At 59.2% G+C, this 27,671-nt stretch overlaps 2 protein-coding genes across 2 annotated transcripts; both read left to right on the forward strand.

Annotated features, from left to right (window-relative positions):
- Positions 1 to 4,096: 4,096 nt before the first annotated feature.
- Positions 4,097 to 9,981, forward strand: LOC308638234 (leukocyte immunoglobulin-like receptor subfamily B member 4). Its single transcript, XM_081275486.1, has 9 exons — positions 4,097 to 4,201; positions 4,402 to 4,437; positions 6,434 to 6,706; positions 7,064 to 7,361; positions 8,533 to 8,642; positions 8,729 to 8,771; positions 8,861 to 8,898; positions 9,104 to 9,144; positions 9,221 to 9,981. The coding sequence occupies exons 1-9, from the start codon at positions 4,114 to 4,116 to the stop codon at positions 9,365 to 9,367; spliced, it is 1,074 nt and encodes a 357-aa protein (XP_081131612.1). The 5' UTR covers positions 4,097 to 4,113; the 3' UTR covers positions 9,368 to 9,981.
- Positions 9,982 to 13,069: 3,088 nt separating this feature from the next.
- LOC308638304 (platelet glycoprotein VI-like) lies at positions 13,070 to 27,671 on the forward strand (the record flags this gene model as incomplete). Its single annotated transcript, XM_081275641.1, has 8 exons — positions 13,070 to 13,103; positions 14,580 to 14,618; positions 14,721 to 14,978; positions 17,307 to 17,591; positions 20,600 to 20,653; positions 25,619 to 25,678; positions 26,843 to 26,893; positions 27,321 to 27,671. The coding sequence occupies 8 exons, from the start codon at positions 13,070 to 13,072 to the stop codon at positions 27,542 to 27,544; spliced, it is 1,005 nt and encodes a 334-aa protein (XP_081131767.1). The 3' UTR covers positions 27,545 to 27,671.

Below are 27,671 nucleotides of genomic sequence, written 5' to 3' on the forward strand. Positions count from 1 at the left end.
CTGTTTCCTTCTCCTTCCTTGACCCTCATTGGCTTGCCCCCCTCTCCGGGGCCTTCCTGCCCTTCACTTCTGTGAATGCCATCTTCATTAATCTGTTTATTTCCGGTGTATGATTAAAGTCCTCAGGAGGGTGTTTTGATGCACACAGACGGAGTGAAATGATTACCACGGCAACGAATTAACAAACCCACTGTCCATCCTGTTTGGTTTTTGTTGCTACAACAGGTTCCCAGATGCTGGGAAACTTACTGTTAAACTACGATGCAAAGAAAAGACCACCGACTCCAATTTTAAATCAAATTAAAGCAAGCCTGTAATTCCGACCAGCCGGGGCGGTCCTTCTCCCGTAATCCTTGGGTCAGAGAACAGCACCCCAGCTCTCCAGGATCGCAGCTTTATAGCACAGAAAGTTGCCAAAGGCGGGGCGTCTTGAGAACTTACAGACAGCAGGATTCTGACCTAACACAAAGGCAGGTAGTAGGTTAGTGGTCTAAATGGTTCAGCAGGTAGGGAGCAAATTTAGACCCCAAAACCAGAATTCATGAGCCACTAGGGTTTCAGAGAGGGTTGTCATCTGCCAGGGAGCCAGGCCGGCGAGTTCAAGGCACAGGCAGGCATTCCAAGCAAGTTCAGAAATCGCAGTGATTGACAGCAAAACAGAGATCACCTTTTCACGACTTTGTGATGAGATGGCTCCCAATCTTAAGAGGGGATTAGGTCATCACTTACAGTACTACCAAGGCTTACGGCTTTGTTTGTTCATCCTGGTGGCTGGCTGGGCGGCAGCACGCTGGTCCTGCCTGGGGTCTCCTTGGCTGTGTGTGTGGCAGCTTGCAGAAGTGCAGAGGGAGCTGGCTCCAGGCAGAGGACACAGCCCGTGGGTGGCCTGGCTTACGGCCATCTGCTAGGGCTCGCGCACTCCCAGGACCAGCTACTGTGGGAGTCCAGCCAGTCCACCAAGGAGGCCTGAGGGTGGCCTGGAGATCCGCTGTTTCCCAGAGGCCCTGCCCCTTAATGGCTCAGCCCTGACACCAAGGAGACCAGCGTCCAGCTTGTGGACCTTGGGAAAAGCACGTCTAAGCCACAGCATCATTTTTTTTTTGTTCATTCTTTTAAAATTGATTTTAAAAATAAATGACAGCAGAATACATTACAATTCTTATTACACTTATACAGCACAATTTTTCATCTCTCTGGTTGTATATAAAGTATGTTGACAGCAATTCGTGTCTTCACACCTGTACTTTGGGTAATAATGATCATCACATTCCACTGTCATTTCTACCCCCTGCCCCCTGCCTTTCCCTCCCACCTCTCTGACCTATCTAGAGTTCATCTTTTCCTCCCATGCTCCCCCTCCCTACCTCACTGTGAGTCAGCCTTCTTATATCAGAGAAAACATTCAGCATTTGTTTTTTTTTGGGATTGGCTAACTTCACTTAGCATTATCTTCTCCAACTCCATCCATTTACCTGCAAATGCCACGATTTTATTCTCTTTTATTGCTGAGTAATATTCCATTGTATATATATGACACATTTTTTAAAATCCATTCATCCACTGAAGGGCATCTAGGTTGGCTCCACAGTTTAGCTATTGTGAATTGTGCTGCTATAAACATTGATGTGGCTGTGTCCCTGTAGTGTGCTGTTTTTAAGTCCTTTGGGTATAGTCCGAGGAGAGGGATAGCTGGGTCAAATGGTGGTTCCGTTCCCGGTTTTCCAAGGAATCTCCATACTGCTTTCCATGTTGGCTGCACCAGTTTGCAGTCCCACCAGCAGTGTGTGAGAGTACCTTTCCCCACATCCTCACCAACACTTATTGCTGTTTGTCTCCATAATAGCTGCCATTCTGACTGGAGTGAGATGAAATCTTAGAGTAGTTTTGATTTGCATTTCTCTAACTGCTAGAGATGATGAGCATTTTTTCATGTATTTGTTGAGTGATTGTAAATCCTCTTCTGAGAAGTGTCTGTTCAGGTCCTTGGCCCATTTGTTGATTGGGTTCTTTGTTTTTTTGGTGCTCAGCTTTTTGAGTTCTTTGTACACCTAGAGATCAGTGCTCTATCTGATGTGTGAGGGGTAAAGATTGACTCCCAGGATGTGGGCTCTGTTCACCTCACAGATTGTTTTCTTTTACCGACAAGGGTCCTGGTCCTCTGTTGGTGGGTGTATAGATAGGGTAGCCGAAAACAGGGTGGGGCTCCCCAAGACACTGAAAACGGAGCTGCCACGAGGCCCAGCTACCCCTCTGCTGGTGTAGCTCTAAAGGACACGAAGCCACCACCACCAGAGACGATTGGGCCCCAGGCTCTTCACAGCACCCCCACCCCCCGAAAGCCAGGATTCGGAAACAGCCAAGAAATCATGATACCCACCAAGTCTTCACGCAGATCCGGCCGTTGGCAGTAGGATGGATGGATCTGGGGGACACGAAGCAGCAGAGTATCCTGACCAGGACAGCAGATGCCGCTGGACCTCATTACGTGGGAACCTAAGGAGCAGGCAGACGGGTAGCGGGATAGAGCGCCCACACACGCAGGCAAGAGTGGGAGAGAGGCCCCTGCTCTTCCTCACTAGCTGCCCAACCCATGACCAGAAATGTGGGGGACACCCTCACCCGGGAGCTCATGCCCACCAGGATCCAATGCATCAGGCACACTGGCCCACGGTGACGCCGGCTTCGTGGTGGTGAGGGTTCCTCCAGGGACTGGCCCTGCCTGTTCAGAGGCCCCTGCTCCCTGTCACCCATGGCCTCGGGCGCTGTCCTCCTGCTGACATGGACCCTTCCTCTCTTGGTCTCTAGAGAGGCTCAGCCCTGAGGCTCCTCTCCACGCTCCACACCCAGAGGCCCTGGTCAGCGCCCAGCAGCCACGGAGGGGCCCAGCTGAGACCCCCAGCTGTGAGCGCCAGGGCTGCCCGCCCCTCCCTGTGGCCCGAGGCTCCTGAGAGCCCCAGCTCTCCATGCGCCTGTCCCTTTGCACACAGCAGGTGGACACCGGGGGCTGGCTGTGCAGACCTGGTGCTGTGACCGCTGTGGCGAGTGAGCAGCAAGTGGCCTGCACAGCGGGTCCCCTCTGTCCTTGAAGGACAAAAGGTCACGTAGTGAGGAGGGTGACATGGGCGACAGGAGGTGGTGAGGTGCTTGGATGCTTGGTGCTGGGCACAGTGACCTTGAGACGTCCACCAGCTGGATGCACCTAGAGATGTAGTAGCTGCATCTCTGTGGGTGCCACCAGAGAGCCACCAGGTGGTCCCCAAGACAGAGATACAGGGTGACCATGGGCAGAGCCCACTGACTCTTGGGTGTGCAGTGAGTGGGGGGCAGAGGCAGCTGCCCAGTGGCTGGGCCTCAGGAAAGGCCTGGAGCCCACCACCAGGAGGTGTGGTCTGTGTGGGCGAGGCGGAGCCCAGGGTCACCGTGGCTGCAGAGGGAAACCCAGCGTTAGGGTCTGCAGTGTCCCCAGGCCTCCTGCGCTCAGAGGTGGGCTTCTGGGGACCCAAGACCCTGAGGACTCGGTGGACATCTGGGAGGTGGGCACTGGCTGGGTGGACACGGGGTGTGTCCTCAGGGGACTCGCTCCCACACCTCCTCTCTCCTCCCTGGCTGCCCTGAGCCACAGCGTCCTCTGCTCCCGTCCACCACGTGTCCCTCCTCACCTCAGGCCCGAGCAGCGGATCCCTGCCCAGAGCCTGGAACCTCTGAAGCTGGACCCAAGCCCCTCTCCTTCCTCAGGGCTGTCCCTGGGTGTGTGGTCCCAGCAGTGAGAGGCTGGCTGTCACCGCCCTCCTGGGTCCCACAGGCCCTTCCTGCACAGTCCCAGAGTGGGGTCGGCCTAGCCCACCCAGAGTCCCCAGGCTTAGGAGCAAGCAGGGGCCTCCTCCCCTGTGCAGGCCGCGAGCCCCGGTCAGGCGTGGGCACTCCTCCCACGTCTCTGAGGCTCGAGGACCAGAGGAGGAAACCTGGGAGGAACTGAGACCCAGCTGAGGGGTGCTGGCCAGGGCAGAGCCCGTCCTGCGCCAGGAGCCCTCCCCTTCCTGTGTGGCAGCCAGTGTCACCATCGTGTCAGGAGGGGCTCCAGGGCCCGGACGGCTCCAGCCCTGGGTGTGTCCCATGAGGCTCCTGAGCGGCCAGCTGGGTGTGAGGGGACCTGGGCCCAGCTCGGCCATGGCCACAGGGGTCTCTGTGCTGCTGGGACTAGGTGAGCGCGGAGGGGACGAGCTGGGTGGGAGGGTGCAGCTGGAGATGCCCGGCCGGGTCCTCCTGGGGACTCCCCCCGGGTCCTGGCCAGGGGCTGGCCGGATCACCCACGGCCCAGCGTCTGCAGCAGGTCTGGGCCCGAGCTCAGGGGAGGGTCCCGGGTCCCGGGCGCTGCCCTCTCACCAGGCCCCTCTATTGCAGTGCTTTTCCTCCATCAAAGGACCCAGGCCCAGGACGGTGAGTGTCCCCTTCCTTCAGCCCTGGGCAGCTCTGGGTCTGGCAGGGTGGGCCTGGGGGGAAGTGGAGCCTCGGACTCCTGCCAGGGACCTGCCAGGTGCTGGGTCCACAGTCTCTGTTCAGGGTGGTCTTCACTGAGGTGTCCGTCTTGAGGGGGTCTCTCCTGGCATCCAGGGATCTGCCTGGAACAGCAGAGATGGACATGGACACTCAGGGCCAGGGCTGGGACTTTGCCCGAGACCCACTTCCTCCTGAAAATGGGGCCGTGATGCTTCCTGTGTGTGCTGTCCTTCTGCTGGGGTCACCTGGGCAGCTCTGGCTCTCTGCTCTCTGAGAGGTCAGCTCAGGGCCTCTTGCTGCGACAATGCAGAGCGTGGCCCTGTGTGGCTCTGGGCCTCTGCCAGCTCCTGCCCCAGTCCCCGACTGCAGCTCCTCTCCCTCATGGTGCCCCCTGCTGGGCTGAGCTCTTCCTGATGTCACCCACTTCCTGATTCTGGGTCACTTACTGGGTCAGGTCTGGTATGGCCTTCGGCCTGCTCCAGGATGTTGAGGCTGACCTGAGCCTCCGTGGGCCTCCAGCAGGTGCATGGTTTCTGGTCTAATTCCCAGGTCTGTGGTCCACATGAGGTGACTGTGCAGGGTGACAGGTCGGGTCTAGTTCCCTCCTCCCCACTTGGACAGCCCGTTGTCCCTGCACCCTTGGTGTCAAAGGCTGCTTTCCTGCCCTGTGTGTCCTGGGCACCTCCGTCCTCATCAGGGGACTGTGTCTCTGTGAGTCTGTCCCGTGTCTTCTGTCCTGTACCAGGTCTATGTGCCTGTTTTTGTGCAGTTTGGTGCAGTTGTGTTCCTGTAGCTCTGGGCGTGGTTGGGATCAGGTACTGGGATGACTCCAGTGTTGCTCTTCTTGCTCAGGATTGCTTTGGTCATTCTGGGTTTTTGCCCAGCAGATGAGGTCATTTGATTTGAACAGAAGTTCAATTTAGGTGTAATTAGTTGAACCTTTGCATTGTGACTGGTTTACAGTGGGGTTGACTAGTCTGGGGTTCAGGTGAGTGGTTTCAGGGTGCAGGTGTGTGTGCATACGTAGATGAAGAGTCAGGTGAGTATACTCAGGAGATACATAGATGGCAGATAGAGCTGGTGATGATGACTGACAGGACTCTGTGGGTGGATAGTGACAGATGATGGACAGAGACTCACTGAAGGTGGACAGGTGAGACTCATAGGTAGGATATAGACAGGGGCCGGGGGGATTACGGAAGACCCACACACATTTATAAAGAGAAAGCTGGGCAGGTGGGACAGTGCCCTCTGGTGGAGGAGCAGTGACCCTGAGCCAGGACACCTGTTGACTCTACAGGGTTCATCTGTGGGGAGCTCCTCCCAGCACGGAGGCTTGGAGGTGGCAGAACTTGGAATAATTGTGGTTCTGCTTCATGCTCAGATCCCCCTCCCGGCAGCCGGAGTCCGAGCCCCAGGCCCACAGGGTCACTGCTCTGGGCCTCTGCCCAGGGCCTCCTCAGGCCGGCGTTCCCGAGCTCCTGGGGGATCCCTCAGCAAAGCCCAGCCCCAGCCGTGAGGGTCCGACCCTGGTCCGGGGGCTTTCCATCGCCAGGAGCCAGGATGTGAGGATAGACAGACAGACTGCAGGACGGAGCCCAGAACTCTGAAGCCTCGAGTTTGCCATAGACAGGAGGCAGCCCAGGGAGGGAGGCCATTCTTCAGTGGAGACACTGGAGTGGAGCTCCAGGGGACCAGGGACAGTCACGGGTCACAGGCTTGGTGACGTCCTGTTGAGGGCAATTTAGGCTAATAGATGACCCTCCTTCCTGGTGGAGGGTGGAGGTCCCTCCCTGCCCAGGACACCACTCAGGGAGGCGTGGCTGGATTCACACCCAGGTCACCCCTCTGCTCCCCAGGATGGGCTGGGGCAGAGCCCTGGATGGGGCCCTCCTGACACCAGGTCACAGGTGCGGGGCTCTTCTGCTTCTCCCAGAGACGCCCTCCATCTGGGCAGAGCCAGGATCTCTGGTTCCCCACGGCAGTGCTGTGACCATCGTCTGCAGGATTCCTCCAGGGGTGACACAGTTGCGTCTGTACCATGTGGAAACTAAGTTGTGGCGTGACAGAGACCTACAGGGAGCCCCAGAGGTGGCCCAGTTCTCCCTCCAGAGGATGACAGAGGGCCAGTCAGGGACTTACTACTGTGAATACTGGATGGAAGGACGCTCATCAGGATGCACTGACCCACTGGAGCTAGTGGTGACAGGTGAGGAGAGCCAAGGACACTGTCCCCAGCCACACACTCTGCCGCCCACCTCACTGGCCCAGGTGTGCCCAGCGCAGGCCCTGCCCAGGGTCTCTGCCCACTGTGTGGGTCCCCTCCTGTGTGCTGACTGGGGTCCCAGCTGCCCAGAGAGGGGCTGCAGGTCCTGGGGGTGCTCAGCCTCCCGCCCTGTACAGCCACCCCCTGTCCTGGGTCCTGAAAGTGGCAGGAGTTTGTGTTTTGTCCCTGATCCCTGAAGTTCACCCAGGTCAGCATCTCCTGGGTCATCCTCCTCCTCCAGAGCAGGGGAGCCAGGGTCCATTTCACGGTGGTTTTAAAGCTGGATCTGTTTTCTTCCAGCAATGCACAAGGAGAAGCCCTCCCTGACTGCTGAGCCTGGTCCCCAGGTGGCCTCAGGGGGACAGGTGACTCTGCTCTGTCACACAACTTATTCCTATGACATCTTCACTCTGTGCAGAGACAGGGCCGCCTCCCTGTCCCAGACCTGCTCCCACCAGACCCACAGCTCATTCCTCATGTCCCCTGTGACCCTGGCCCACGGGGGCACCTACAGGTGCTATTTCTCCTCCAGGGACAGACCTGGCCTCTGGTCTCTGCCCAGTGACCCCCTTGAGCTCCTGGTCACAGGTGAGTGCGTGTCTGACCGCTGTGCCTTTGCCCTGGACAGGGGTGTCTCGAGGTGTTCAGGTCGGCCCCACACTGTGTGGTGGTGCCCTCACCTGACCTAGCCGTGGTCACTCTGTGTGATTTCTGGACCCTGAGCACTTACATGTTCATTGTGACAATTTGGGGCAGATGTAAGCAAGTGGCTGGGGCCGAGATGTCCTTTCCCATCCATGGGGGGAGCTCCATGACCTAGTGTCAGGCTCGGGGACCAGAGTCCCCAGTGATGGAGTGGTCAGTTGGTGCCTGTCACCTCCTGCTGTCCCTTCCCCTCAGTCCCTCTCTGTGTGGGGACAGTCAGCATGTCACTAACTGGTGACACACATGTTGCAGATGTCTCTGAAGTTTCTTCATGTAGGTGAATTTCTGGGTCCCCTTGTGTGTGATGCTGTCACAGCCGTTGTACCTCAGAGTGGCCATTTATGGGTGGACACAGTGGATGGTCATCTGTGCAGGGTGCCCAGGATGGACTTCTGTCCAGGACCCTGCAGGCTGGCCAGGGAGGTGCTGCTCCTGCCTTTGCTCCGGTGGCTGAGTCCCCAGGCCTTCCCCTGGGCAGCTGGGACTTCTCAGGTGTCAGGGAGGGGACATGCTCCAGCCAGGGGTGACCCAGGGGACAGGAGCACAGAGGGGTGAGAGACCCTGCTGGGCCTTCTGACGTGATGGTCAGCGTGACAGTGGCCTGGGTTAGGGTGGACATGTGCAGCCGGCCCCCAGGAAGAGGTGCAGGACAGTGGAGGAGATGGAGATGGCTGGTGTTCACGTCCGGCCACTGGGGACAGGAGCGCTGGGCGGGGACAGCTGAGTTGGTTACCCTCCGCGGACGCCCCTAGCCTGATAGCTCTAGTCAGAAAGAATCCTGTGGCCTGCGTCACACGTCCAGGAGCCGTCCTTCTCTGACTGCAGTGGCCAGCCGCAGAGCTCCTGACGACAGGTGTGCAGGCCCCCTCCCCGGCCTCTCATGGAAGCAGAAGTCCCCTGCCCCCTCTGGAGGGCGCCTTAGGGTCATCTTGCCTGGTGCCCACAGCCTTATCTGCCAGGCCTGACACCCTCAGTTCTCCAACATCACACTGTCACACCAAGGTCACCTGTCACCCTGGTCCTTTGTGATCAGTGCCGCAGGGTGCAGGTGGATCCTCACCTAGTCCCCTTGTGGTTGGGGTCTCAGCCGCCGCTGCCGTCCTCCTGGGCCTCTGCCTGCTCCTCCTGGGCCTCTGCCTCTGCCGACACCGAGGGCCACGTCGGGCCAGACGCAGTATGTCCTGGGGCTGAAGGTGAATCGGGGAGGACTGTGGGCCGGGGTGGCCGCTCCCTTCCAGCCTGACCATTGTCCCCTCCTAGGGGTGATTGACCGTGGGACCAAGCGCCCAGTGTGGGATGTGAGGTAGGACAGTTCAGACTCCCCCAATAGAAACCTCCGAGACCCTAGGAGTCCTCTGGGGACTCCCATGACACCCCTCCCCTTTCCCTCAGCTCCAGCCCTGCCTCCGACGTCCAGGGGGAAGATGAAGGTGAGTGGACGGGAGCAGGGCGGCCTGTGTGGGGCGGGAGCCCAGCAGCTGGAGGCCTGGGGCAGAGCAGGACAGGAGCCAGCTCCGCCCTGCTGGGGGCCATTGCTGACCCCTGGAGAACGTATGGCTCCGATACCTGGGAGGTGGGCCCGGGTCGTTGGAGGACTGTCGTGCAGGAGGTCCACCCTCTCATCTTCCCTTTCAGAGGACACGGAGCACAGGGAGCATGGACCGCTGGACACACAGGTGAGCCCTCTCTCCATGCCTCTCCTCCCAGCCCAAGCCCAGGTGCCCGCTCCACACGTGTGCCTCCCCGTGGCAGGTCCCTGCTGCAGAAGGCCCACAGGAGGTGACCTATGTCCAGCTGCACCCAAGGACCCTCACCAGGAGTGTGGGTCCACTTCCCTCCCGAGCGCCCCAGGACGGGTCAACACAGCCCTGTGTGTATGCCACGCTCACCTCGCCTTGAGAGGACAGCAGGGCTGGCTGAATGGACGGCAGTGCCCAGGTGCCGCTCCGTGTCCCTCAGTGCCAGCCCCCAGGTGGGAGCCCTGAGACTCGGAGAGAGAAGCTTGCGCACTGCCGGGAAACCCGGGGGCTCTGGCGCAGTCCCGGCTCCTGGCATATTGTCACCAAGTGTTTCAGAGGAGCCTGCCTGGGCTCACGTGGGGAGGGGCGGGTGGCTGGGCAGGCCTCCTCTAAGGAACTGGCTACAGCTGCGGGAGGCCAGCCTGCCCTCCAGCCCTCAGGAAGCGGACGAGTGGCCTGAGGAGGACCGAGTCTTCTGCAGCTGGATGTCGTGGGTGGTGCTGCAGCACGCTGGTCACAGTGCCCCCCAGGGGGCCAGTCCATTCGGCCCACTGTGATCCCAAGGGGGGCCCTGGCTCACGCAGGGGCTTGGCCTTCGACCCCTTCAGCCTCCGTGGCTCTCCTCGTGGCTGCAGCCTCCACAGGCTCAGGTGCAGGGTCCCCTTGTCACCCTCCCCCACATGCCCAGCTCCTCAGTGGCATCTCGCAGTTTCCGGTCACTGATGGGAGCACTCTTTGTGTATCTGTTGGCCATTCATGTGAGTCACGGAAATAAACAAGATTCAGGTCCTTTGCTCGTTTAAAGACCAGGCTCTTTGTGTTTCTGCTGTCGAGCTGTTGGGACGCCAGCTCCGTGGAGAGTGGACATGGGGACGTCTCTGTGCACATCGCTCAGTACCGCTCAGCCTTTAAGGAGAAGGGCGTCCTGCAGCTGCCACGGCAGGATGGACCCGGAGGAGGTCAGGCCAGGACAGAGCAGCCAGGCGCAGAAGGCAAAGGCTGCACCATCTCAGGGATACGTGGCATCGAAACAGACAAGGACGGGGGCTGGACACACAAAGGCCGAGGTAGAACAGGCGTTACGAGGAGCAGGGTGGGGAGGACGCGGGGAGTCGCGGACGGTCAAGGCTGAGGTCCAACGTCCAGTGTGAGGACTGGAGTGAACAGCACTCAACTGGGTCAGGATCTTTGCCAAGTGGTTAGATTGTATCACTGTTGCCACACACAAAACCGTTGACTGTGAGATGGCTGGGTGCAGCGAGCCACCCCCCAAGTCATTGAGGGCCCAAGTCAGTGGATTCCACATTCTGCAAAAGGGAGCTTATCCTGGCCCGGCTTGGACACACCGCCCTTCAACACAGCTGGGACCCCTCCTGGGGTGCGGCTCTCCTCCAGGACCCAGGGGCGGGGCCACGTTGTGAGGAAGAGCTGCAGCTACCTTGGGAGAATGAGGCAGCTTCCAGGAGCCCAGGGGCCCCCACAGCCGTCAGCAGAAACCTGGGGCCCTCAGCCCCAGGACCACACGGAAGCCAAGTCCTCCGACAATCCGGGATGCTCGGGTGCATTCTTGCCCCCAGCAAGCCCTGAGAGGAGGAGGTGGTCCTGCTGAGAGCAGTGCAGGCCTGAGACCCTGAGGCAAGAACTCCCCTACGCCTGGCCCGTGGGAATCCACTGCACAGCCTCAGAAAACAGCATGCTCTCCATCTGCCCTGCCGTTGCCCAAGCTCCTCGAGCCCCCCGTGTTCCGTACCCGGGGCTGCCCCATGTGCAGCAGGTGCTCAGTAGATAGTTGCTGTTTTGGAATGAACAAAATCCATGACAGTGTATGGACAGCCCAGTTGTCAAAAGGTCGGCCTGATGCAAACCCACCTGCTCCCCCCGAGGCACCAGCGGACACTCTCACCCGAGGGCTGGGGGGGGGGGCACACGGCCTGCGCCCTGGGCGGTGAAGGAACCGCTGCCGGGTCCTGCTGGCCACTCCTCTAACCATGCCGGGTGGCCCACGGCCTGCCAGGCTGTCTGTCGGGTGGAAGTGTTACTGCTCCGTGGGGTCACAGTCCTGCTGTGGACCTCGGGTGTGCGTGGTACCACGACAGAGCCAGCCGTAAAGCTGAGACTGTGGTGTGACCTGGGAGGGAGACTCTGTGCCCCCAGACACCCTGCTGAGGGTCCTGGCCTCAGGAGTCTGGAGCCGGGCAGATCCTGCTGAGGGGACGTTCTGGGTGCTCAGCCCAACTCAGGGGCTGCGCTGTGCTGGGTCCAGCAGCCGCGTGGCCTCCACACTGAGACCACAGAGGGCAGCAGCTCCCGCTCCCTGAGCCTCATCATGGCTCTCGGCCTCTGTGGACTCACAATTCAGAGTGGAGAAACCCGGACGACCCCCTGCATTTCCAGGACCTCAGAGAGACGCCCTCTGCACCACGTGCTGCTTTCTCATTGGTGATCTGACCGACGATGACACAGGACGTCTGGGAGAAAGGTCCGGTTCTCAAAGACACTGCAGAATCCAGAGGAGGGGCCCGGCCAGAGGGGAGGGGTCAGCTTGAAGTGGACTCCAAGTCCCTGGATGGTCTGGGTTCAGATTCTGCACCCTTGGTCCCTCCCCAGAGAACTCTGGCCACCTCTGACACCTGGTCTGTGGCTGTCCCAACCGGAAGGGGACTCCTGCCCGCAACACCTAGTGGGGGGCTGCGGCTGCCACTGAGCAGCCTGTCTCCAGGAGGCCCTCTTGGCCCCAACAGGGGTGCCCTGGACAGTAGTGCTGCGGTCAGACACCCTGAGGTGACCCCTCCAATCTGCAGCCCCAGCTCCTCAGTCCCAGCCGCATGAGCACGCCCCTTTCCTCAGGGCCTTTGGGGATGCTGTCCTCCACGGGCTCACAGCTGGCCCAGGGCAGACGAGATGGCGTGGCTCAGGGTGGAGAGGCCCTACACCACTCCCGTGTTGTTCCTCAAATCTCTCTGCCACCTGCCAGGACCCCAGGCATCCCCACTTCCTATCAAAGCGCCCTGAAGCCTTCCTATCAAGGGTCCCCAGATGCCATCCACCAGCACCTTGTGCTTGTCCCATGTCTGCACGCGTTCCACCCTTGGCAGGAGTGTAATGGGCCCAGCTGCTGTGGAGGACAGCAGGAAGGTCCTCAGACAATCAGGAATGGGATCGGTCACAGGCCTGTTTTAGGTAGACAGGATGAGTAAGTTATAGCAGGTATTAGAATGTCATTCCTGAAGGTCAAATCATAGACCAGGCTATCTCCATCTCTGCCTGTCTGTCTGTCTATCCATCTGTCAATCATCTAGATATCCCATTTTGCTTACCCAAACCCTGTGCCTAGACACTGGGTTGCTTCCACCTTTTGGCCACTGTGAGCATTCTGCCGTGAATGCGGGGGTACAAATACCTCCTCGAGGCCTGGCTTTCAACCCTTTCGGGCTCGTGCCCAGAGGTGGACTTGCTAGATCACAGGACTCCCATCTCTGTCTGCTGCGTCACATTGCTGCCAGCAAGGCGGGCACAGGGCTCCACGTTCTCCCCCTCGCCATTTCGTAAGTCACAGCCATCCTAGCAGGTGTGCAGTGAGACCTCCTGTGGCCTGGATTCGCGTTCCCCTGGTGACAGCGGGAGTATGGGACACAGGCCAGGCCACAGCAGGCCGGCAGGGATGGTGGGGCAGCAGGCTGGCGAGAGGAGATAAGGGGCCTCCTTGGAGCCCGTGTGCAAGTCATGCTCCGGAGGAGACAGCTCAGCCTGATGAGCCTCAATTAGGAAACCCGGGCTGGTTGGGGAGGGGCCTCTCCGTCCTCACTGCAGCCTGAGCCTCTCTCCCGCCTCCACCACGGCGCTCTGCCCAGGCCCAGCAGCCATGTCTCCATCCTTGACTGCTCTCTTCTGTCTCGGTGAGTCCCCAGGGGTGACTGGGCGATGCCGAAGGGCAGGCACTGCGCCCCTGGTGAAAGAGGATCAATAAACCCCGCGAGACGAAGCCCCCCTGGGGAGCGCGGAGCTCGCGGCTGCTTTCCGACTCCTGCTCTCCACCGGCTGGTGCTGGGCACCTGGTGCCATCATTTCCTATGGCTCAGCTCCGAGAGGCTAAGCAGGCATCGAAGGACTGTGTGCCGAGGACGAGGGGCAGCCAGGGCTCTTGACTTGCTCCCGCGCTGGCCCTTGAGCACACTCACGGCGGGTGACCTGCGGTTCTGGGTTGTTTCCTTCCCTTTCTAAGACACTGAGCCCTGGAATCCTCCGTGGCCCCACGAGGCAGGCCCTAGGACCTCCCTCATTTTACAGTGGCACCGGAGGGTTAAGTGACTTGTCCCCACAGCAAGGACTCATACAAACTCAGGAATTTTGCCACCGAATCCAGGCTGGGTTTTAACTTTTTCCCTTATATTTGACGGGGGTGGCGGGCTGAGCGTTTCTTGCTGAGGACAACTGCACGTGTCAGTAGTGCACAGCATCATGGTGTTTCCATACACGAGCTCCTTGGGGACTGGCTGACTCAGGCTGATTCACATCGCCATACCTCTCAGCTGAATTTTTAAAATAGTGAGAACATTTAAGATCTATCCTCAGGGATTTCCAAGAGTCAACCCGTGGTTAGCCCTGGGCGGTGGGTGCCCTGCAGGGTGTCTTCCCCCCAGCCTCTGACCACAGTCCCCCACACCCGGGGCCCCGAGTTCTAGTGTGCTGTTTCTGTGGGTTCCCTGACCCACGTTCTTTACCACTAAACTAGGCTGCTGGTGTGAGGATCCATCTGCCACCGGCTGGGGTCTGCGGGCCAGACCCTGCCTCAGTGGCCTGATAATGACACAGGGCAACACTGGTGCCCAGCACTAGCACCCTGGGGGCTCAGGGCCCACCTTGGGAAATGGGCACAGCGCCTCTGCTGAGAAAGTCAGCACCCCAGACCCTGACAGCAGGGGTCAGTGTGCACCCAGTCCCCGCGGCTCTGCTCAGGGTCTAGGAGGGGCTGCCCAGGGCGGGCAGAGTCCATCTTCGACTTAAAATTTTAATTGTGGTCGAATGCACATAGCTCAGAATTTCCCAGGAGTGACATTCAGTCTGTTCAGGGTGTCGCAGACCAGCCTCTGGTTCAGAGACCTGTGCCCACCCCCCCCCCCCAGGAAACCCCAGCCCCAGGGGATTGCCCCGTCCTCCGGGTCCTGCCCACAGGGCCCTGGAGGCTTGAGTCGGTGGATTTAGTTATTCTGGATACTGTGCACTATCATCCCCAGAGTCTGTCCTTAGGGACTCGGCTTCCTTCGTGTAACAGCGACGGGTGGCTTTGGAAAAACTGAAATACAGTGAAAAGCGAGTGGGGACGGGAGGCGTCCGCCAAGGAGTCCCCAGCGCGGGTTCTCTTCTCTCCCCAGGGCTGTGTCTGGGGCAGCGGGTGGCCGCAGCGCAGAGCGGTGAGTGCTTCTCCGCAGGCCCTGTGTGACGGGCAGGCGCAGTGTGGGGCCCAGAGGGGCCTCTTCGTTCGCCCACTGACCTCGGTCACACGTCCCTTCCAGGCCTACTCCCCAAGCCCTCCCTCCGGGCTCTGCCCAGCTCCCTAGTGCCCCTGGAGAGGCCGGTGACCATCTGGTGCCAGGGGCCTCCGGGCGTGGACCTGTACCGCCTGGAGAAACTGGGATCCAAGAAGTATGAGGACCAGAACTTCCTCTCCATCTCGGCCATGAAAACGAGTCACGCGGGGCGCTACCGCTGCTCCTACCAGAACGGGTCCCAGTGGTCGCTCCCCAGTGACCATCTGGAGCTGGTCGCCACTGGTAACTGGAGGGTGGGGGATGGAGTGTGGATTCAGGGCCGCCCACCCGGGTCTGAACTCATGATCTTGATTTTTTAAATACCTTTATTTATTTATTTTCATGTGGTGCTGAGGATCCAACCCAGTGCCTCGCAGGTGATAGGGCGGGCTCTGCCTCTGAGCCGCCACCCCAGCCCCTGCATGCAACATGTTTTTTAAAAATCAAACATTCATGCAGAAACGCCCATGATGGACAGAAATCACATCTGTAGGTGGACGGCCCTGCAGGGCTCTGGCCAAGCCTGCTGCAGGCGGAGGCCACAGGAACAGCGGCCGTGCCTCCCAGCCCAGCGCAGTTCTTAACCACACTTCTCCGAGGGTGGGGGGGTGGTGGTTGCACGTTGCCCGGAGCTAGCTTCCAGGACAGCCCGTCTGAAGATGAGAACTCCTTCTTTGGGGGGAGGTATAAACAAACATTCAAACTGAGAACCATGTGGATTTTCATGATCTACTTGACTTTTCAGTTTTTTCAACCTGTTAATCACTTGGACAAAATCAAGATTTGCCCCTCCCTGGGTGCCGGCTGGCCATGTGCCTCCATCCCCAGGTCCCCTCCTGCTGTCTCTGCCCTGCCTCCAGGGCCCGCCAGCCCGGCCTCCTCGCCACTTCTTTTGGGGTCCACCTTGAAGGCTGATTCCCCTGAAGTATTTCCTGGCCCCTACCTAAAACTGCACCGTGACCTTGGAGGGTACCGGATGTGCCACGCATCTGCCTGTTTGCCTTAGTTGTTCTCTAGTTTTTTTTCCCACCTGATGGGATTTTTATTGGTTAGAACAGACACTCGATCATCGCGATCATCGTTTCAGCGATAAAGAGCCGGGTGTGGAGGCGCACGCCTGTGATCCCCGCAATCTGGGAGGCTGAGGCAAGAGGAGGATGAGTGGGAGGCCAGTCTCATCAACTTACTGAGGCCCTCATTCAGAATAAAAAGTAAAAAGGGCTGGGACGTGGCTCCGTGGTAGAGCGCCCTTGGGTTCAATCCCCAGCATGACCTGCCCCCTCAGGAAAAGGAAATAACGCGGAGAAGTGTTGAAGGAGTGAACGGCCCCCGTTACCAGGGCTGTTCAGTGCTCTTTGCCTTCGTGATCCTGTGTGCCAGGCATGTGTCACCGTGGTGTGTGTCACCGTGGTGTGTGTCACCAGGGTGGGCAGTGATGGTGAGCTCAGGTCTGGGAGGGCAGAGCTGGCAGCCCACACCCACGCACGGGAGCACGACAGCTCGTCACCTATTGTCCTGTGATCTTGGACAAGTTATTGATTTAATTAAAATTCAAGACAATTTCAGCTTTATTGACATACGTTTGACAGATGAAAATCATGTCTTTCCGGGCACTCAATTCGGTGTTTTGAAACAGGAATATGTGGTGAGGTGATCACCAGGATGAAGGGATTGCCACGTCTACCACCTGAAACAGCTGCTTTTTTTGATTCGGGGTCTCGTATGCTGCCCAGGTGACCTTGAACCCCAGGGCCTGGGGCTTCACCTCTGATCCTAGGTAGCTGGGACTACAGTTGTGCCCTACCACACCTGGCCCTAGAGTTACCTTTTGAAACCATTTTGTTGGCTGAGGAGGTGGAAGAAGGGATCACAAGTTCAAAGCCAGCCCCAGCAACTTAAGCCCTAAGGCACTTAGTGAGACTCTGGCTGGGGGTGTGGCTCAGTGGTCAAACACCCCTGGGCTCAACCCCAAGCCCCAGCACCAACACCAAGACCCAAACAAGCATTTTTATGGTGAGACACTTAAGATCTACTCTTTGACAATTTCAAGCCTCCAGTACAGAGTCGTTACCTAAGGTGGACAAGTTACTGTCGTTTCCTTATGAAGTAGGGACATTAGTCGTGATGAGTTGACGGGTTTTTGTTCAGGGAATTGGAGTCTTGCTTTGGAGTGGCCCGAAGCTGGTGCTTCATACAGGTTCCACGGAGGCTGCAGAGCGCCGTTAACACGCCTTTGTCCTAAACCATGCTGCTTGGCCACTCCTTCAGGGTGAGGGCTTTCCCTGCTGGGCACTTTGATCACTACTGGTCTCCTTCAGCCACGCCCATCTCACAGCAGTGAAGTGGCCTCTGAGGCACAGATGTGGAGGGACGCTTCTCTCCAGGAACACAGGGCTACTTGGCAGCAGAACCAGGGTTGGACCCGAGCCCTGTGATGTGACCTGGATGCGTCCCTTAACCACTCTGTGACCCCCTCCCTGGGCTGGGGCAGGGAGCGGCCCCTCCAGGAGGGGAGAAGTGAGGTAGCTGGGATGCTGGCCGCGGCTCTGACCCCGTCTTCTCTCCTCCCAGGGGTCTTCGACAAGCCCTCACTCACTGCGCATCCCAGCCACGTGGTGCTCCCAGGGGGGGGTGTGACCTTGAAGTGTCAGAGCCAATATGGCTTTGACCAGTTTGCTCTGTATAAGGAGGGGGACGCTGGGTTCTACAAGAGACTCGAGAAGCAGTACCTTGCAGATTTCCCCATGGCCCCGGTGACCACTGCTCACAGCGGGACCTACCGGTGCTACAGCTTTTCCAACGTCTCCCCGTACCTGTGGTCAAGCCCCAGCAACCCCATGGTGCTCACAGTCACAGGTAAGGGGTGCAGACCCCACTCTCCTTCCTCAGCCTCCGAGGCGCTCAGGGCCATTCCAAGGGGTGCATGGGAGGCAGGGAACCTCGCCAGGTGGCTTTGGGGGATGTACGAGTTTCTTGTTGCTGCTGTGACAAATTACCCCAAAGTTCCTGATTACACCAACTCGAGCTATCACCTATGGTTCAGGAAGTCAGAATTTCTTTCACTGAGATGAAAGAAATGTCCACAGGGCTGTGCTCCTCCTGGGGTTCCAGGGGACAGTCCTTTCCTGCGCATTTCCAGCTTCCAAGGTGCCACAGTCTTTGGCTTCCTCCATCTTTAGAGCCAGCTCTGCAGCACCTTCCAGTCTCTGACTGTCCCGCCTCCCTCTCCCACCTGTAAGGCCCCTCCTGATGGTCACAGGTCCGGTCTCTGACTGTCCCGCCTCCCTCTCCCACCTGTAAGGCCCCTCCTGATGGTCACAGGTTCAGTCTCTGATTGTCCCGCCTCCCTCTCCCACCTGTAAGGCCCCTCTGATGGTCACAGGTTCAGATTGTCTCGGTTTGGGCAGTGAGTACAGGAGTCTTCACTGCGAGGCCTCTACACACAGGTGCGCCTCAAGAGCCAGACTCCTGCTTCAGGCTCAGCCTTTCAGAGACCCTGGGGCTGGGGCTGCAGCTCAGAGTGGCCCAGGGCTCAGTCCCCAGTATCAAGGAGGGGGGAGGAGGGAGGGAGAGAGAGAGGGAGGGAGGGAGGGGGGAAGGAGAGAGAGTGGGGGAGGGAGAGAGAGGGAGGGGGAGGGAGAGAGAGAGGGAGAGAGAGTGGGGGAGGGAGAGAGAGGGAGGGAGAGGGAGGGGGGAGGGAGAGAGAGAGGGAGGGAGGGAGGGGGAAGGAGAGAGAGTGGGAGAGGGAGAGAGAGGGAGGGGGAGGGAGAGAGAGAGGGAGAGAGAGTGGGGGAGGGAGAGAGAGGGAGGGAGAGGGAGGGGAGGGGGAGGGAGAGAGAGAGGGAGGGAGGGAGAGAGAGTGGGGGAGGGAGAGAGAGAGGGAGGGAGTGGGGGAGGGAGAGAGAGAGGGAGGGAGAAAGAGAGAGGAAGGGAGAGGGAGGGTGAGGGAGAGAGAGAGAGGGAGAGAGAGAGGGAGGGAGGGGGAGAGAGGGAGGGAGAGGGAGGGGGAGGGAGAGAGAGAGAGGGAGAGAGAGAGGGAGGGAGAGAGAGAGGGAGGGAGAGAGAGGGAGGGAGAGAGAGAGGGAGGGAGAGAGAGGGAGGGAGAGAGAGAGAGGGAGGGAAGGAGAGAGAGGAAGGGAGGGGGAGGGAGAGAGAGAGGGAGGGAGGGGAGGGAGAGAGAGAGGGAGGGAGAGAGAAAGGGAGGGAGGGAGAGAGGGAGGGAGAGAGAGGGAGGGAGAGAGAGGGAGGGAGAGAGAGAGAGGGAGGGAAGGAGAGAGAGGGAGGGAGAGGGAGGGGGAGGGAGAGAGAGGGAGAGAGAGAGGGAGGGAGAGAGAGAGAGGAAGGAAGAGGGGGGAGGGAGAGAGAGAGGGAGGGAGAGAGAGAGGGAGGGAAGGAGAGAGAGGGAGGGAGAGGGAGGGGGAGGGAGGGAGAGAGAGGGAGGGAGGGAGAGAGAGGGAGGGAGGGGGAGGGAGGGGGAGGGAGAGAGAGAGGGAGGGAGGAAGAGGGAGGGGGAGGGAGAGAGAGAGAGGGAGGGAGGGGGAGGGAGGGGGAGGGAGAGAGAGAGAGGGAGGGAGGAAGAGGGAGGGGGAGGGAGAGAGAGAGAGGGAGGGAGGGGGAGGGAGGGAGGGAGGGGGAGGGAGGGAGGGGAGAGAGAGAGAGCGCGCGTATGTACTTTCCCAACTATTTGAAGCCGACATTTTTGTTTACATGTCCCAGTGTAGAGAAGACTAAAGATCCTATTAGCAACAAGACAATTCTGCTCCTAATTTACAGTGAGTTAAAAAGCCATAGCTAAGATGGAAATGTGTATGTATTCAAACTTATTTTCTTCCAAATCCAGCAAGTGAGGTCGCTGTTGAGTAAAGTCATCCTTTTTAAACTGCTTTCTTTTTTCTTTTGTTTTGGTACCAGGGATTGAACCCAGGGGTACTTAACCACTGAGCCACATCCCCAGCCCTTTTAAAAAATATTTTACTTAGAGAGAGGGTCCTGCTGAATTGCTTAGGGACTCGCTAAGTTGCTGAGGCTGGCTTTGAACTCGCAATCCTCCTGCCTCAGCCTCTGGAGTCCCTGGGATTACAGGTGTGTGCCACCGTGCAGGGCTCGAGGTTCTCATTAATTTTTTTGTTTTTTTATTGAACACATCTAAAGAGTGTTCCATGGGGGCTGAGACTTCTCAATATGCACACGCACACATGCACACACACACACACGCACGCACGCACGCACGCACACGCACGCACATGCATGCACACGCATGCACAGTTACTGGCAGAGCAAACCTGTTTAATAGACGGTGCACCAGCACAGGTGTGACCGTGACCGAGGCAGGCCCTGGGGAGCAGAGGTTCACTTGACAGACCCCTCAGGGTGGTCCAGAAGGCTTCCCAGAGGACACCTTGTCCAGCTGGATCTTAGGGTGAACGGGAGGGGTGCTGCGGGTGGGTGGGACCCTGGGACCAAGTGTCCTGAGGTGGCAGGTGGGAAGGGAGTGTGTCTGCCTCTTGGAAATCCTCTCCTCCCCACCATCACTCCTACCCTCTCCCTGAGCTCCTGTGTCCCAGGGGGACCAGAGCCAGTCCTGCTCCCAGAGATAAGCAAGAAGGTCAGTGACAGGAACCCAGAAGAGGGGTCATGGGGACCCAGAAGAGAGGTCACGGGGACCCAGAAGAGGGGGCAGAGGGGGGTCACGGGGACGCAGAAGGGGGTGGAAGGTGCACGGGGCGAAGTGCAGGTCCTTCGGTCAGCGGTGCCAGCTTCTCCAGCCCATTCCCACGGGGACAATGAGGCAGGGCACTGCTTCCTAGCGGCTCAGGGCCTCGGCCACCGATCGAGCGCAGACTCCTCTCCTTTCTGGTTTCCAGGCCCCTCCGTGACCCCCAGCCAGCCACCCACAGAGGCAGCCTCCTCCGCGACAGGTGGGTCCAGGGCCCTGGTGCCGGGGTGGGGCGTGTGGACCCCTTCCTTCTCCTCGGGCTCCTGGGTTTGGCCAGGGGCCTCTTCCACAGGTGCGCGGTTTATAGGAGCCTTTATTTCAGCCTGTGGTGAGGGTGGGAATCACAGGCCCTGAGCCCCGACCTGCTGCCCAGGGCTCCCGTCCCACTGGGCGATGGCGTGTGAGGTCCCAGGTGCAGTGAGGCTCCAGGCAGCCTGTGACACGCAGAGCCTGGACCTGGCCTTGGAGCCTCGATCCCAGCCCTCAGCGGTTCTCCAGCTCCTGCGGGCCTCAGAGTCACCTGGGGGGCTTCTTAAAGGGACCAATCAGCCCTGGGTTTCTGAGTCCTGGGGTCTGGGCTGGGTTCCGCCATTTCCTACAGCCCCCAGAGAAGCCAATGCAGGGTACTGCCCTGAGGGAGGCTGCCCTAGGTCTCCTGTGTGCGGGGGTCCCTGTTTCCAGAGGCCCCTCGGCTGTGTGCTGGAGCATGGCCTGAGCTCACAGCGAGTGCACCAGGCGGCACCGCCCCCTTCCCCGGGTCTGGGGGTGGGGGTCAGGCACCAGGTGCCACACACCCTGTTGAGAGGAGCCAAGGGAGGCCAGGAGACCAGCAGCAGGACCAGCAGGACCCTGAGGATTGCTTGCACTTCCCACTTGTTAAATCATTTTTTCTATTCTATTTTTTTTTTGCGGGGGGTGGGGGGCAGGAATACCAGGATTGAACCCAGGGGCACTCATCCACTGAGCCACATCCACAGCCCTTTCGTATTTTATTTAGAGACAGAGTCTCACTAAGTTGCTCAGTGCCTGGCTGTTGCACTCTCGGTCCTCCTGTCTCAGCCTCCCGAGCTGCTGGGATTACAGGAGTGTGCCACTGCACCTGGCTTCTACTCATCAGGAAAACAACAACAACAACATGTGTATACACACACACACACACACACACACACACACACACACACACACACATGTTTAGCTCTAGATGGATACAACACCTTTGTTTTGTTTATTTGGTTTTTTTTTAGTGTGGTGCTGGGGATCGACCAGAGCCTTGCACATGCTAGACGAGCACTCCACCCCTGAGCCCCAGCCCAGCCCTCATTCACTTGTACAACCTCTCCCATGTCTCTGTCGGTGTGTCACCTCTGTACAGGCACACAGTGTGACAACGCAGTTGGCCGATGCCGCTCCCCGCACTGCCCCTCCATCCCCCGTTCCACCCCTCCGTCCCTTTCCTCTGCTGACCGCCCTTTGACCTTCAGGAGGTCCGTTCCCCTCTGTAGCTTCTGCACGTGAGACAGAGCACAGGACCCTTGACCGTCTGCGTTTACATGATGGTCTCTAGTTCCCCCCCTTTTTCCCTTCTTCTTTATGACTGAACAAGTCTCCGTTGTATGTACCTATCAGATCTTCTTTATCTGTTCATCCACGCATGGACACCGAGGCTGGATCCGTAGTGTGGCTACTGTGGGCTGTGCTGCTGTGAACATGGGTGTGTATAGGTGACTTTGAACCTTCAGGATAGACACCGAGGGGTGGTAACTGGCCACAGGGTGGCTCCGTGCCTGGTCTTTGAGGAGCTCCATGCTGATTTCCATACTGATTCACAGTCCCACCACCGTGGGCGTGTCCCTCTTCCTCCACACCCTCTCCAGCACTGGTCATCCATGTTCTTGATGCCTGCCCTCCTGCCTGGTGTGAGATGAGATTGCAGTGTAGTTCTGATCTGCACTCCCCTGATTTTAACAGCCTTGGACATTTTTTGTGTATGTGTTGGCCATTTAGATTCTTCTTTTGAGAAGTGTCTGTCTGGTTCACTTGCCCATTGATTAATTGGGTTATGGAGTTTTTGGTTTCTTGGGCTCTTTAGACATTCTCCCCTTCTGTGGGTTCTCTCTGCACTTTCCTAACTGCTTCCTTTGCTGTGAGGCAAAGGAGTCATGGGAAGTTTGCAAGGACAAGAGTCATGGGAAGTTTGCAAGGACAGCACAGAATGATCCTGTGTCCCCTTACCCACCTCCCCTAATGGCTCCATTTTACATAATTAAAACACAGCACAAAGACCAGGAGTCTCGCACTGGCATGAAGCGTGTGTATGGCTCTGTGTCATCTGTCACGGGGAGATTCCCATGGTCACCACTGCCCTCACGTGCAGGACTCCTGGCCCCCCACAAGGCCTCCCCTGGGCCACCCCAACTTAGTCAGCCAAAGACCTGACCAGAAGGTGTGGAGGAGGAAGAGTTGGTTTGGCTCTGGGTTTCAGAGGCCTCAGTTCATAGATGGCTGACTTCATGGCTCAGCCCCACGGGAGGCAGGTCCCCTTGGCAGAAGGGCATGGTGAGGAAAGCAGGTCAGAACCTGGCACCAGGAGGGGGGTGTGGGGGAGAGGGAGAGGAGGGGGGAGGGAGGGAGAGAGAGGGAGGGAGAGGGAGGGAGGGAGGCGGAGAGAGAGGGAGGGAGAGGGAGGGAGGGAGGGGGAGGGAGAGACAGAGAGAGAGGGAGGGAGGGGGAGAGAGAGACAGAGGGAGAGGAAGGGAGGGGGAGAGAGAGACAGAGGGAGAGGGAGAGGGAGGGAGGAGGGGGAGGGAGAGGGGGGAGAGAGGGAGAGAGGGAGATGGAGAGGGGGGGGAGAGAGAGACAGAGGGAGAGGGAGGGAGGGGGAGAGAGAGACAGAGGGAGAGAGGGAGGGGGAGAGAGAGACAGAGGGAGAGGGAGGGAGGGGGAGAGAGAGACAGAGGGAGAGAGGGAGGGGGAGAGAGAGACAGAGGGAGAGAGGGAGGGGGAGAGAGAGACAGAGGGAGAGGGAGGGAGGGGGAGAGAGAGACAGAGGGAGAGGGAGAGGGAGGGAGGGGGAGAGAGAGACAGAGGGAGAGAGGGAGGGGGAGAGAGAGACAGAGGGAGAGGGAGGGAGGGGGAGAGAGAGACAGAGGGAGAGAGGGAGGGGGAGAGAGAGACAGAGGGAGAGAGGGAGGGGGAGAGAGAGACAGAGGGAGAGGGAGGGAGGGGGAGAGAGAGACAGAGGGAGAGGGAGAGGGAGGGAGGGGGAGAGAGAGAGGGAGAGCGGGAGGGGGAGAGAGAGACAGAGGGAGAGGGAGGGAGGGGGAGAGAGAGACAGAGGGAGAGGGAGAGGGAGGGAGGGGGAGAGAGAGACAGAGGGAGAGAGGGAGGGGGAGAGAGAGACAGAGGGAGAGGGAGGGAGGGGGAGAGAGAGACAGAGGGAGAGGGAGAGGGAGGGAGGGGGAGAGAGAGACAGAGGGAGAGGGAGAGGGAGGGAGGGGGAGAGAGAGACAGAGGGAGAGAGGGAGGGGGAGAGAGAGACAGAGGGAGAGGGAGGGAGGGGGAGAGAGAGACAGAGGGAGAGGGAGAGGGAGGGAGGGGGAGAGAGAGACAGAGGGAGAGGAAGGGAGGGGGAGAGAGAGACGGAGAGGGAGAGGGAGGGAGGAGGGGGAGGGAGAGGGAGGGAGGAGGGGGAGGGAGAGGGGGGAGAGAGGGAGAGAGGGAGATGGAGGGGGGAGAGAGAGAGAGAGAGAGAGAGAGAGAGAGAGAGAGAGAGAGAGAGAGAGAGAGAGCTGTATGCAAAATATAAACCCCAGCCAGGTGAGGTGGTGTGTGCCTGTAATCCAGCGACTCAGAAGGCTGAGGCAGAAGGGTTGCAAGTTCGAGGCCAGGCTCAGTTATTTAGCAAGGTCCTCAGCGACTTACTGAGACACCGTCTCAAAATGAAAGAATAAAAGGGGCTAGGGGAGTGGCTGTGTGCTTAAGCACCCCTGGTTCCAGTCCCAGTACCGCATGTGCGTGTCTCCCGATGCACACCAGTGTCCCACCTTCCTGAGTCACACCCTGCCTGCCTACAGTGACCCCCGCTAGTTAACGCCCTCGTAACCCAATCGTTGTGTCCCCTCTAAACTTTCTTGCATTGTCATACACATGAGCTTTTGGGGGACCCTCACATCCAAACCCTCGCACACCCCTGCATATTCCATCCACCCCCTCCCCTCCCCACCACCCCAACACCTGCATCTACTCATCAGTTCTGTGTGTATATTTTGCGTTTCTAGAACAGATGATGGACGGCACCACGCAGTCTGACCGTTCCGGTGGCCTTTTCCCCTGGGCACAGTGCCCCTGAGCCCTCTGGGCTGTCACCTTCCTTGATTGCGGAGGGGTCTCCCGGGAAGGCAGCGCCACACACTGTCCAAAAGCTTCACTAACTAATCTCACAGGAGGAGAAGTGGCCCCGAGAAGCCCAGTCCCACTCCAGGCAGAGCTGAGTGTGAGCCGGTCCCACCATATAGACGTCCCCAGCGCAGCCCCATGACAACATAGGACAGGTGCAGACGGAGGGGCTTCAGGAGTATTTGGTGGCCAGGTGAAAACGAGGGGAGGTCCCTGGGTCAGCAAATGGCCTTGGTGGAGGGGCCTCCTGAGCTCGTTCCGGGGGCTGGTGAAGACCACTGGTCAGTCGTTATGCTGACGTATTCATGTCCCTACGGAATTCACCAGGCCCACCAGGATAGTTAGAAAAACAAACAAGCAAACAAACAGACGGATGCTGGTGAGGATGTGGAGAAGCTGGAAGCCCCTCCCTTACTGGTGGGGTGTAAAATGGTGCTGTGTTTGGAAAGCAGCCTGCGGTCCTTGGAGGAGTTAGACAGAGAGTTGTCCCATGACCCAGCGATTTCACTCCAGGGTTTGTACCAAGACAATTGAAAACCTAGGTCCACACAGGTCCGTGTGTGACGGCTACAGTAGCATCACGCACCATGGCACCACAGCGGGACGGGATCCGGTTCTCTCCAGAGAGGTGGATGCTAAGACTTGGGGCCTTTTGACTTTGTCTCTCCTCAGAGATAGGGGTTCTGGGCAGCCGCTGCCCCTGAGGGGTCTGCAGAGAGGGGCCCTTGGGGAAAACTGACATTATCCATGTCATTATGATCCCTCTGCTTAGAGTCCCCCGAAGCCTCCAGGAGACTGATCACCTCACCCAGGAACAGAGCCTCCACCACCGGTGAGTAGCCAGACACTTGGAGCCCAGCAGGGAGGCGCGTGAGACAGGCTCTCTTCCGCCACCCAGTCCTCTGGGCTTAACTCCTGAGCCCCACCCTAACCAGGACAGCCCTGGGCTGAGCACGGAGGCCCGAGGCCCGGGGGCTGGCTCCGAGGCCAGCAGAGGAGCATTGTGGGGAAGGCCTGTCCGAGGATGGCGCTAACAGGAAGACCATGGCCCGTCTCTAGGGGGACTTGTTCCCACACCCCACCCACTGTCCCTGCACAACACAGGTCCTACTCCAGTCCTCTGCAGATGCCCCCCAACTGCAGCAGTGTCACGGGTCCTCTTAGGACAGGTCAGGGGTCCCCACGGTCCCATGAGCGTAGACGTCCAGCCGCCCTTGGCCTTTGGGGTCTGGCTGTGCCGCCCTCTCCCGCCTCGCCCAGCCGCCTGCTCAGCCTTCCTCCTACTTCCGGTCACTGTGGTTCCTCAGGAAGCCGTTCTCGACTCTCCAGGCTGCATTGTCCCGTGAGCTCAGTGTCCCCAGAGGTACCTGCTGCGGAAATGCTAATAGCATGTCAAAACTGTCACCTCACTTCTTGGGCTCCTCTAACATCCGGGAGCCCCACGCGGACCATGTCTGATTACCTCGAGGTCCCTGTCATCCAGCACGACACCGAGCACCCGGCAGGTCTCAGGGAGTACTGAGGACTAAGCAGAGTTGGCACGCGGGTGCTTCCCATGTGTCTGTGACAGCTGAGTGACGCTCGTCTGACGTGCTTGGGCCCAGAGGGAGGTGTCTTGCCGACGGGACCCCAATCCAAATGGGACTCACGCTGGGTCACGTGCCCCTACACACGGGGCCTGAAGGCAGCACAGCACTCTCTGTGCCCCTGTGTTTCGACCGTGACCTGTCACGTGGGACTTTCCACTTGGGGTGTCATCAATGCTCAAAAATTTCAAACTGCGAATCTCGGGATTCAGGATGTCGCCTCAGGGAAGCTCAGTCTGTGTTGATCCCAGTCTCGGAACGTGGTGTGAGCCATGCCGTCACAGCCAGGCTCCCACGCCTCATGGTGCTGGGCCTGGGGTCACATCTGGGCGGCCGCCTCTGTAGTTCTCCTCCTCCCCGGGGGGCGGGCAGGTCCCATTTGCCCACACTTGGCCTGCTTTGATTCCTAGCCCTGTCCAGGAACGGCCTCGTCTCTCCAGAGGGGTCCAGCGCTCCAGTTGGTAAGCCGTCCTCTCAGACCGCCCCTTCCCCCTGTTCTCGCCCAAAGCAGACCCTGGCCCTGTGTGGAAGCCGAGCGCTGCCCCTGGGGCTGGTGGGAAGGACGTTAGGGAGGCGCAGGAGCTCAGAGTGGGTGATAGATCAGGAGGGAAGGCTGGTTCTCCAAGGGGCCGGAGAGAGAAAAATTCCATGTAGCTCTCTTCTGCCCCGGGGGAGGTGACCGTCGCCTGTCTGAACGTGTGGGAGGTGAGACAGTCTGTCCCACGCAGCCCGACACTGGTTGTGGCGCCCCAGGGAGGAGTCGGGCATCCCAGCAGGTGGAGAATCACAGGGACCCAGATCAGGTGGCACGGTGAGAAGCCCAGATAGGGCCTGGGGTGTCCTGGGGATGGCCTCTTGTCCCCTGCTCCGACCCCACCATTCCCCCAGGTCTCGCCCGCCAGGACCACACCCAGGGGAACCTGGTCCGGATCTGCCTCGGTGCCGTGGTCCTCATTCTGCTGTTGGGTGTGGTGGCCGAGGACTGGCACAGTCAGAGGAGAGCCCCGCGGCCCAGGGTCAAGCCCGTGCAGAGGCCCCTCCCGCCCCTCCCACAGACGCAGCGTGGCGGTCAGAACCCTGGTGTGGCTGCGTCCAAGAGCCAGATGGTGTGAAGGCCTGCGGAGCTCGGAGACCAGTGGGAGGCCAGGCTGTGGGCGGAGGAGGCTGGGCCTCTTCAGGGAGGCGCAGAGCAGAGCAGTGTCTACGGGGCTCTGTCTCCTTGGCTGCCAGGGTCCAGTG

Source organism: Spermophilus citellus (genome assembly GCF_964194105.1).
Source record: "Spermophilus citellus genome assembly, chromosome: 18".
Lineage (NCBI taxonomy): Eukaryota > Metazoa > Chordata > Mammalia > Rodentia > Sciuridae > Spermophilus > Spermophilus citellus.